General features: G+C 48.4%; 1 protein-coding gene across 22 annotated transcripts in view; it reads right to left on the bottom strand.

Annotated features, from left to right (window-relative positions):
- Window positions 1-11,477, bottom strand: part of LOC128085239 (solute carrier family 22 member 13-like) — a 59,713-nt gene that overhangs the window by 46,826 nt on the left and 1,410 nt on the right. For 12 of the 22 annotated variants that reach the window (XR_008208850.1, XR_008208853.1, XR_008208855.1 and 9 more), the window contains exons 3-9: window positions 11,004-11,158; window positions 10,472-10,640; window positions 10,055-10,175; window positions 9,294-9,388; window positions 8,768-8,982; window positions 8,181-8,289; window positions 7,668-7,878 (exon numbers count right to left, since the gene is read on the bottom strand). Coding sequence is in view for 15 of the 22 variants with exons in the window: in XM_052692337.1 (XP_052548297.1) it covers window positions 7,668-7,878; window positions 8,181-8,289; window positions 8,768-8,982; window positions 9,294-9,388; window positions 10,055-10,175; window positions 10,472-10,640; window positions 11,004-11,158 (1,075 nt within the window). In the remaining 7 variants the exon portion in view is untranslated. Of the gene's footprint in view, window positions 1-57; window positions 292-5,977; window positions 7,107-7,637; window positions 7,879-8,180; window positions 8,290-8,767; window positions 8,983-9,293; window positions 9,389-10,054; window positions 10,176-10,471; window positions 10,641-11,003; window positions 11,159-11,477 lie in introns of those variants that run through there. The other 10 variants (XM_052692332.1, XM_052692330.1, XM_052692338.1 and 7 more) reach the window with 5 other exon arrangements.

The following is an 11,477-nucleotide window of genomic DNA, read 5'->3' as shown; positions in this document are numbered from 1 at the left end:
TTTTGACCATGACCTCACTATCATGGGAGGCCACAACATTCTACTATATGGATGCAAAAGTGTGCTGTATTCGCAGAAGCTATTCTAAGTTGAGTTTGCTCTATCAACTCCATTTGTTACTGTGCAGAACAACACGTAGACCAGCTAACAATGTCATTAAACACAGCAATACCAATGGACAGTTTCCAAGTCCTGATCAGCTGTGCAAAACATCGTCAGTCAAACTGCTCAGGTGCTCCTCAGCCAAGAACAACACATCCAGTGGTCTTCACACTAACCAGGTGCAGTTTTCTGGGGAAAAGCAGACAAAATGGATCTGCAGCTTATGAGAGGGACAAAGGAGATGGACACAGAAGTACATCAAGTGTCATCTTAATCTTCTTTGATTATGCACTTGGTGGGCCTGGCAGGCCTACTATACTGTGACTTATATCATGTTTTTTCTTTGGAATTTCTATTAATGGTTCAACAGGGAAGAACAATACTCCTCTAGAGAAAATGATTCCAGGGCTGATTCTCGGATTTGTGTGATCTCCCTATTATGATCCAGTGGTTATCATTGAAAAATGGGGTTCCTTATGTGTTATGGGCAACATCTCCCCATATCACATGGCCCATCACTTTCAGGGACTTAGCGAGGATGTACTGATCACTAAAGAAAGATAACTGGCTGCCTCCACAGTGGCATGGCCACTATTAAGTGCCTTAAATCTTGCTGAAATAAGAAATAATACTTTAGAGAATGAAGATAAACTTTTGAAAGACCGTATTGAAAAACTAGAGCAAGAACTTGGCATACTAACAGGGAAGAAACCAATTCTACATCTTTCCATAGGCCAAGTTCGTAGCATTTCAATAAACTATGACAAGACTCCTGAATCAACAGACTTGGTTGATCAGGAATATAAAAAATCCAATTTAGATCTCGAATATCCTATTTTGACAGATCCACTAGAAGTCCGTCCTGTCGTAACTCAGAAAACAAAAAAAGTACAGGACAGACCAGCAGGGGTGCTGCCTAATCAGTGGCGCCTTGCCCACACTCATTTGCACATAACAGCCCGGCCATGCATGGCAACAGAATTGATAGATTTAGTACAGCAGTTTTGGCAGAAGCCTAGAGAAAGTGTGCCAGTATGGTTATTAAGACTGTGGGATTCGGGGGCAGAAAGGGTTTTTGTGAATGGCCCAGAAATAGCCAAGTTGGCCACCATGACTGTCCATCCTGCTCTCAGGCAGAGGTTATATGCAGGTAATCAATATCTTGATGAAAGCCATTCTGTAATAGAATGGTTAATGGTGGCCTGCCGTATGGTATGGCTGAATAAATCCGATATACCTCTATATACAGGGGTGTGGTCCTCCATGGAGGACCTTCAGAATTATATCTGTGAACTGGGCATAAGGGAAGCTATCTATAAAGACACATTTGATGGCCCTGATACGGTCAAATTTCCAGCTGGGACATGAGACTTGATTCTACAGCAAGCTCCCTCTCATCTCTATGGTGCCCTAGTCTCTATATTAAATCCCCTGGTGGCCTCAGAAGCCGTAGTCCAGGCTTCTGAGTGGCTGACCTGGGAGAAACAGAACGCCTGCAGACCAGGCGCGATATTCGGACATTGGAGGAAGCGGAGGTCCTGCCAGTAAGTAAAACCAAAATGACCGCTACTCGAGCTCCTCAACTGGGACCCATAAGGGTCTCCCGAAAACAGATGTTTAATGATTTAATTCAAGCTGGGTCCAATTTGCTAAGATTGACCGCCAGCCCAATCATGTCCTTCTCCAGCTCTGGAGACAACTAAAGGACAATCAAAAATTTCAGAACTGCCCTAAGAAATCAAGGGTAAGGGTTATAGAAAGAATGCCAATGACGACATGGAACCTAGAAGATTTCATTGTTCCTAATAGGAAAAAAAAAAGCCACCTCAGGTATCTTGGGCCACAATGCCTGAGCCACCGGAAGGAAAAAAATTGGCCCTAGCACAATTCATGGCATGATGAGGGATGTTAGTCCCCCTAGGGCCTCCAGATGGGACCAGAGGCCTTATGTAGAATTAACGATTTATTGGTCCCGAAAAAACATTTAGGAAGTTATGGCATTAGTGGACACCAGAGAAGAAACATCAATTATCTACAGAGATTCAACGAAATTCAATGTGGACAGAGTGATGATTGGTGGTTTTGGGGGACAGACTATTCCTGTCACCCAAACATGGTTAAAATTGGGGGTTGGGTGTCTCTCACCCCAGGAGTACAAGGTGTCTATTGCCCCAGTCCAAGAATACATCCTGGACATAGATATTCTATGGGGTCTGGCTCTCCAGACAACCGTGGGAGAGTTCAGACTTCGATGAAGATGTATCAGTATCCAGGCGGTGCAGGCAGTATTAAGAAGCCATGCAAAACATGGGCCTGTTTGCCTGCCGAAACCATGCAGGATTACTAACGTTAGACAATGTAGGCTCCCGGGTGGGCAGGATGAAATATCAAGAACGGTGCAGGAATTAGAAAAAGTGGGCATTATAAGACCTGCACATAGCCCATATAACTCCTCCATATAGCCAGTGCAAAAGTCGGATGGCACATGGAGAATGACAGTGGATTACAGAGAATTGAATAAGGTCACACTGCCTATTCATGCAGCTGTACCTAATATGTCCTCCCTAATGGACACATTGAGTAGGGAGATAAAAATTGGATGCAATAACCTATCATTGCATCCTAGGTCTAGCAAATGCATTCTTCAGTATCCCAATTGCTGAGGAATCGCAAGATCAGTTTGCGTTTACGTGGGGAGGCAGGCAGTGGACCTTAGAGGTCCTGCCACAGGGATACGTGCATTCACCAACGTATTGTCACAATCTAGTGGTGCGTGACCTGGCTGACTGGAGAAAACCTGATGATATTAACCTATATCATTATACTGATGATCTGCTGCTGGCATCTGAATCACTGGAGGCAGTAGGACAGGCTGCAGATTCATTCCCCACCTATTTACAACAGAGGGGATGGGCTATAAATCCCCAAAAGGTGCAAGGTCTGGGCCTGTCCGTAAAATTCCTGGAGGTGGTTTGGTCAGGAAAGACCAAAGTACTACCCAGTGCTGTCACAGATAAGGTTCAGGTGTTCCCAGACCCTACAACATTGAAGCAGCTGCAAGAGTTTCTAGGTATATTGGGTTACTGGCATTCCTTTATACCTCACCTAGCACAGCTGCTAAGGCCACTGTATAGACTCACAAAAAAGGGGCAGCTATGGGACTGAGGGAAAACAGGACAAGATGCTTTCCAGTAAGCAAAACTTGCAGTTAAACAAGCCCAGGCATTGGGTATATTCGATCCTACTCTCCCAGCTGAGTTGGACGTTCACATTACTCAAGATGGCTTCGGTTGGGGCCTGTAGCAATGCCAGAGTTCTGTTCGGACCCCCCATTGGTTTCTGGTCTCAGGTTTGGCACGGAGCAGAAGAAAGATACAGTATGACTGAGAAACAGTTATTGGCTGCCTATTTGGCATTACAGGCAGTAGAGCCAATAACTCGAACAGCTGCAGTTATAGTCAAGACCACTCTGCCGATTCAGGGGTGGGTGAAAGATCTGACCCACCTTCCTAAGACAGGGGTTGCCCAAGCACAAACAGTGGCATGGTAGGTCGCCTATCTCAGCCAAAGGAGCAGTCTGTCTTCATCACCCTTGAAAGAAGAAATCCAGAGAATCCTAGGCCCAGTTACGTATCACAGTGATGCACCAAAAGAAATACTGGTCGCTCCACCAGAAAAGAGTCCCACTCAGGAGGGAAAATATCCTATCCCTGAAGATGCCTGGTACACAGATGGGTCCAGCAAGGGCAACCCAAGCAAGTGGAGAGCAATAGCATACCATCCTTCCACCGAGACAATCTGGTTTGACGAGGGGGATGGTCAGAGCAGCCAATGGGCAGAACTGCGAGCTGTGTGGATGGTTATAACCAAGGAACCCGCTGATGGTATCCCGAACATCTGCACAGATAGCTGGGCTGTGTACCAGGGGCTCACTCTTTGGATTGCACAGTGGGCCACCCAGGTATGGACTGTCCATGCCCAACCGATCTGGGGCAAAGACATGTGGTTAGACATACGGAATACAGTCAAACACAGGACTGTATGTGTCTACCATGTTTCTGGTCATCAGCCCCTACCATCACTGGGAAATGATGAAGCTGACGCGCTGGCCCGAGTTTGATGGATTGAGAATTCACCATCTGAGAACATCGCCCGCTGGTTACATCATGCTGGACAAAAGACAATGTGGGCAGTTGCTAAAGCGTGGGGACTGTCTATACAACTACCTGATATTGTCCAGGCATGCCAGGATTGCAATGAGACCAAGATCATTGCCCGAAACAACAGCCCATCTTGCTAGGGGACACAGTCCTCTCCAGCAATGGCAGGTCGATTACATTGGGCTCCTTCCTCTGCAAGGGGGCAAGATGCACCCTGACCTGCGCTGACACTGCAAGTGGGCTGTGCAGGCCTATCCAGTACCGAGAGCTAACCAGGCATATACCATCAAGGCACTCACTAAACTGATGTCTGCCTACGGGACACCTGAAGTCATCGAGAACAACCAAGGGACTCATTTTACTGATGCACCTATACAGTGCTGGGCAGAAGAAAATAACATCGAATGGCAATTCCACCTGCCATATAATCCAACAGAGGCAGGCCTCATCAAACGTTATAACGGTATTCTTAAGGCTGCTATGAAGACAGACTCCCAGTCCCTGCAGGGGTGAACAAAAGGACTGTATGAAACCTTGCGGAACCTGAATGAAAGATCCCAAGACAGCAGACCCAGTGCCCTGAGAATGTTGCAGACGACATGGGCCACCCCGCTTAGGATCCAAATTACGAGCACTGATCATCAGGTAAGACCCCAGATTGGTAACGAAAATAATCTTCTGCTCCCTGCCCCTGAGAATTTAGAGCTGGGTATCCATAAAATAAAATGGCCCTGGAAGGTGCAGGTAGGACCCAAGTGGTGTGGCCTACTTGCACCTTGGGGGAGACTATTGGAGGTGGGAGGCTCAGTAGTCCCTCCAGTAATAGGTACATGGCCTACTGATATTGTGGTCAACACTCCAATCTTCATTGCTAAAGGGACCCCCATCGTGTCCCTGTGACAGATCAGGACACCTCCTTTGGCGCCTGATCTCATTATGCACTGCAGACATCCGGCCAGAAGGTGTGGTACAGGCGGCCAGGACGTGCCCCAGTACAGGCAGAAGTGTTGACCCAGGATAGAAATACAGCCTGTATCTTGCCCTGGAGAGCAGACCTTCCCCTCCTGGTACCTCTGAAATATCTGTATTACTCCCCGTGAGTCTGTGAGCCTTCAGGATCACCGGAAGGAATGAAATGCCATCAAAGTGTTCCAGTGTTGCTGTCAGATCAGGTGTAACACCTGGTGATGGTCTGCGTGGGACTGATGGAACATAGAACAGACCTGCACCTCACAACTGCATGTCTCCAGTAGTATCATCGAGCACTGGCCCATAAAACAAATATGGACATTCACTGATCACCACTTGTCTTGAATTGTACCAACACGTGTCGCGATGGAAATTGAATAAGCATCACGATACATGGGGATCTCTGTATTAGGGAAAGCTTACCCTTTAGTTAACCTGACCATTGGTTCATGCTGTGAAGGGGTGGAGTGTATGGGAACTGCTGAGTCACGGCCTGAACCTCTGATGGATCACCTGAGGCGAGCCATGAGCCAGCCAGAGGAGCACAGCTGAAGGCAATTCACCTGTGCTGCCGGAAGCGCTGGAGCCTGGCTGCACCACTCCTAGAGCATTTAAGTGCTGGCTACCAGTGGGGAAGGATCTCTTCTGGAGATCTGCTCTGCTGGAGTTTTGTAAGTGAGCCTAGGATAGGGGTAAGCTTTCTATCCTCTTTTTGTTATCATAATCTGCTTTGCCAAACACTCTCGTTTATTTCATAATTACAACGTCTTAATATTCACTGGTTATACACTGACAGAGGCAGCCACCAGCCTTTGCAAAGGAAAGAGTTCTCAATCAAAGGACGGATCACCTCCATCTTCAGACCCACTGAACAAGAGCATCTCAGCCACAACTTATCAAATCCCCTGACCAGCAGTGCTGCAGAGAGGTAACACCAGAGCCAATCTCTCCTGGTGGGACACTGCTGCATGTCACTGATTTTATTAGAATGTTGTCTTCAGCAAACCACACATCTGTGGGATACTTTGTTCCAAGGAAAGCATGTAGGTACAATGAGGAAGAAATAATGCCTCATCTGAAAATTTCTCAGCATCACCAGAAAGAAAGAAACCTTTCAGCAGTGTGCAGTGAAAGCTGCTGCACCACCACTGTAGAACTTTCTGGGCTTCATCCTTCAAATATATATGGGCATAGCAAGAGAAAAGGGGAGGCGTCCTTGCTCACTGTTTCCTGTTTCTTCTATCATATCCTCTTTTTTTCCTCAGCTGATTATCTCAAATCTTAAAAAAGGATAAAACCTTAAGGAGCATTTTTAAAAAGGGTGAGAAAACCATGCTAGACAGTCCAGAGAAATCCCTCTAGCAAGGTGAGATGGTTTTCAGTGCTGCATCTGCGCTGCCTTTCCCCTCACTGAATACAGTACTTCTTTGCTGGTCTCTTCAGTGCTCTGGCAGGTGTCTCACTTCACAGTCTCATGTTCTTGGAGATGGGACAGGAAAGGGAGAGGGAAAATATCACATCTATTCTGGCTTCCGATTTCTTTCTTTTGGCCTTAAACTAAAAGCACATTCTCCAGCGAGAGCACTGTTAATGTGAGACAGCATGCAGTGCCCAAAGAGAAGCTATAGAGGGGAGTGCAGGAAGGCAAAAAAGACAAAGAATGACAAGAACTGGCAGTCACTGCCTGAGTGGGAGAGGTGCCATGAATGGAGTCTTTGCCTGTCCTCAGCAGTGTCAGAGCACCAGGTGGCCTTCAATTACAGCTGCTTGTAGGCCCAGCTAGAAGTAAGTGTTCTTTGTGTTCTCACTGACTTGGCCAGCATCTTTTACGTTCACGTGTCCTTTGTCAGGGCTGCTGCTGGCATTTCCATGGACCTAATGGAACAGAAAAAACTTAACAGCATGGCACAGTGTGATTTGATGACAGTCTTCTCCAATTAGGCAAATGGCACTCAGCCTTGAGCAGCCTGGCTTCCCATACATCATCCACTCTGTGACCAGTGGTGGAACCCTTTCCCCTAACAAAAGTACTGGGCTGCAATTCCACACTGTCCTATAGGGAATGAGGACCTGGGAGCTAAACCATGATGAAAGCTGGAGAGCAAGGCAGCAAGGCATTGGCTTTTCCCTGGGGAGAGCAGGGAGCGCCAAGGGAAGCACCCACCACTCCTGGAGCCCTTTCACTTCACAAAGACAAGAATTAAGAGATGACCACCATGGGTCTGAAATACCCTTCTGGGTTGCATTATGGGCAGATCACCACCAGCATCCTACTCATCCACTATAGTGGAGAACCCCAGTTCCCTGTTTTCTAATCGCTGAAAGCCGTCAAAGAAGCCATTGCCCCCTGCCCACACAGCACCAAAGGGCCGTTCCGTGGTCCCGCTTTCACCTTCTGACTAAGAGGAGGCAGCATGGGGGCTGCCAATCACTCACCACTGCTGTGGGCTGGCCTCCCTCTGTGCCATCTGCCAGTTCGACACCACGGGTCTCAGGCAGCAGGAAGCAGAGCAGCCCCCCCAGCACGGTGGTGCCACCGTAGATGGCCATGGGGATGGCACTGTGGTACTGCTCCAGGATGAGGATCAGCGGGGCGATGATCCCTGCCACCCGTGCCACCATTGAGCACAGACTCACGCCGCTCTGCCTGTAGGAGTGAGGGACGGTGAGAGGTACAGGCTGGACTTGGCTCTCTCTGTACACAATCCTGTGCATTCCTCCTCAGCCATGTCTGCATTGTACCCTCAGTGAAGGTACAGAATATGGGGACGTCTTTGGCACCCCCTTCTTGCCCCAGCACAGAGACCAACCGTGGCTGTAGGCCCAACTGGCTTCTTGTCCCACCACCACCACCACCACCACTACCCATGGCAGATTGCCACAACTGGTACTCCTGCAATGAGGGCTGGCCCTGCTGGAGGGAAGCCATGAAACATGGTGAAACCTCACCTGATGATGGTGGGGAAGAGTTCTGCAGTATAGATGTAGGACGATGAAAATGAGGCCGAGGCTGTAAACTTGCCAATGGTGGCCAGGACGGTGATCACCACAGGCTGATCTGAGGAGAGAGGAGAAGGGGAGATTGCTACTTCAGTATTGGTGGCTATCACACCTTAGGGATGACAGCCTGGGTCTCATGGTGACAACCATTTTGCCTAAAGGAAGTCATCACCACTGTGTCAGAATGTGGACCGTGGAGCAGCTCTAGTCTAGGGGCCATCCTCAGCACCCTGCATCCATCTCACCTCACCACCAACCTGCGGAAAGGACAGCACTGCCAGTTGAGCCCATTAAGTTCAGCTCTACTTTCTCCTATCACTGTCAGCAGGCAAATCTTTTCTGATCAGAGTGGGCCTTGGGTGCATGGCCAAATCCTTTGTAGCTGTGGTATCAGGTTCAGATCAACCCTGACAGGTATGTGGAACTGCATCCAGCCTGGTTGGGACAATGCGACATGCACTAGAAAGGGAAGGGTCAGGACTTGGTGGCTTCCTGCATCAGAATCTATGCTCTTGAGACAAGAAAAGCTTGTTCACCTTCAGGGATGACAGTGAGTATCAGACACACGAGGCCACTTAGCAGAAGGAGACCACCCTGGGATTTCTTCCTCCCAAACCACTGTAGTATGAAGATACAACCAGCACGGGCTGGGATTTCCACTGCTCCAAATGCAAGCTGTGTCAGGTAGATGTCCAGGCCAAAATTAGTTACATTCATACTCAAACCGTAGTATACCAGGCTGTTAACAAACCTGAAAACCGAGCAGAGTAGCACTAAGTGTAGAGAACAGCTGGTGAGTAAATATAATATTGATCTTCTCTGACAGCATTTTTACCATGCCCTGGGATTTTCAAGGGACATGAAACCAGACCAGTACCACAGGACTGCCGAAGCAGGGACTGTTAAATGCCTTGTACATTCTACATTGCATCTTCAATAGGCTAAAATAGAAATAACCATCAATTTCATCCCAAAGCCACATGAGGAGAATTTTTGAGTAATCCTCAAGGCCTTCTTCTCTCACATGGAAATTAGGAAAGAAAGAACCAGGTGGTGACTTACCAGGCACACGACATGACTAAAGTCACCTTCAGGAGGTGCTTCTTCCGAAGGAGATCCAGAATACTTCCAGACTTGGTCTGGGTCTCACCCTTCAGCTTCAACATCAGAAAGCCAGAGTCAGAGCAGACAGAGGAAACCTATGGCTAGCTCTTTCTCCAGCACAAGACAAAAGACAACCCCAGCAGGACATGGAGGTGACCACAGCTGTATTGGGAAGGACGGCAGCCCAGTGGGGCTGGGCTCTTGTGCCTGGGGACTGGGTGTCCTGAGCCAGAGTTTGGAATCAGAGGGGTTCCTTGGGATGAACATTTTGCCAGTGTACAGTGCGTGAATCGGAAAGGTGGGTAACCCCCTCTTAGGATATTTAGGCATGGAAAACCACAGAGCAAGGATTCATGCTCACCCTCGACACTGGTGAAGTTTTTACTGCAGAAAAGTAAGGGGAGCATTTGGGTTCCTCCTTTCTTCTTCCCACGGTGAACTCTGGCAATGCTGCAGGCTGAGCCTCAGCAGAAGAGGCCCCTCCTCCCTGACCACGTCTCATGTCAATTTAAGCTAGAGTTATGCATCACCCATCTTTAAGCAGTCCCTCAATGCATGGAAAGCTCTTTCCCCGATGACCCCAAATCTTCCACAACTCTTTTCTGAACTGGAAACACCAGCATCTTGCCAGGTCTTTATTTACTGGCTTAATCCTGCTGCCCCAGGGCTGCAAGCACAGAGGCAGGTCTGTGGGTCTGCAAGGCATGCCACTGCTGTACCTGGTCCAGCAGTTCTGGAGGAATGGTGCGTTTGTTGATGGATGCTGCCTTCTTAAGGTACTTCTTAGCTTCTTCTATTTTGCCTTTTGTCACCAGCCAGCGAGCTGACTCTGGTAGCACCCTGCCAAGGAGGTGAGAGCAGAAAACAGCACTGTGACCTGCTCAGCTTCCTCATAGTCCATCTCCCTGCCACCAGGTCCAGCAACATGCATGATGTGTGATGGAGGAGTATAAACATGGCTTCAGCTCAGGCTTCCCAGCCCTATATTTAGGGCACTGAGGCCACATCTGAGGACCCAAATGAAAGCAGCTGCTGCTCTCAGTGGTGCGTGGCTCAGGGAGATGTGCTGAGCTCTGCAGAAGGCCCTCCAGCATCTGTCATATTTGCAAGGAGTTCACTGCCCACCTGCCACTTACCAGATGAAGAGGAAAAGGATAAATATAGGAGCAGATCCTACAGTTTGCAGCAACCTCCAGTTTGGGATACCGTAACTCAAGCCAGCCAAAATCATTTGTCCAATAGCAAAACAGCAGTGAGAAAGAAGAACTGCCTGTGGTCGATAGGAGACACCAACCCATTCTGTAACTGGAAAGAACAAAGATTCAAAGCTATCAATGTGACTGATCTCCCCTTATCCAAGCAATTTGTTTCCCCCGAAGAAGGTCCCTTCAGAAGCTGAGTGTAGACATCAGATGTACACAAGTCAGCAGAGTTTCATGAGCTACATTACCTCCCCTTATACCCATGCTGTCCTCTCAGCCTTGAGGAAAAACAGGGCAAAAAAAGCCAGTCTGAGCTATTGCACGGGGACGTGTTAAAACATAAGGCATTCGTTTGGGAGGGAGTTTTTCAAGATGTGCAGGATGAGGTTTTTTTTCCTTGCAGACCTTTTCCACTGCATCGTGGGAGGCCACATCTATCTGCTCTAGGGAAGGGCATCCTACTCACCTAGGGCCAGCAAGGTCATCATGATCCCTGACACTGAAGCCCCCACGACACATCTGAAGGCCAAGTATACATAGAAATGAGGCACAATGGCAATTGCTACACCAAACAAACCCTCGAGGAGGATGGAGATCAAGAGGGCTGGCCGACGGCCAAACCTGTGGAGGAAGAAGATGACAGCTGATATTTCCTCCTGGAGTAAAGAAGGCTCTGGGGAGACCTGAGAGCAGCCCTTCAATATCTAAAGGAGGGCTGTAAGAAAGGATGGGACAGATTCTTTAGCAGGATGTGCTGTGATAGCATAAGGGGAAACAGTAATAACAAAAAAGTGTTTTTCAGTGAGGGTGGGGAAGCACTGGCACAGATTGGCCAGAGAGGCTGAGGATGCTCCGTCCCTGCAGACATTCAGGGTCAGGCTGGATGGGGCTCTGAGCACCTCTTCTAGTTGTAGGCGTCCCTGTTCATTGCAGGGAAGTT

This window comes from Tympanuchus pallidicinctus, unplaced genomic scaffold (assembly GCF_026119805.1).
Source record: "Tympanuchus pallidicinctus isolate F22 unplaced genomic scaffold, pur_lepc_1.0 scaffold3, whole genome shotgun sequence".
Taxonomy (NCBI): domain Eukaryota; kingdom Metazoa; phylum Chordata; class Aves; order Galliformes; family Phasianidae; genus Tympanuchus; species Tympanuchus pallidicinctus.
The sequence above is the reverse complement of the archived record's forward strand: the minus strand, read 5'-3'. Positions and strand labels throughout refer to the sequence as shown.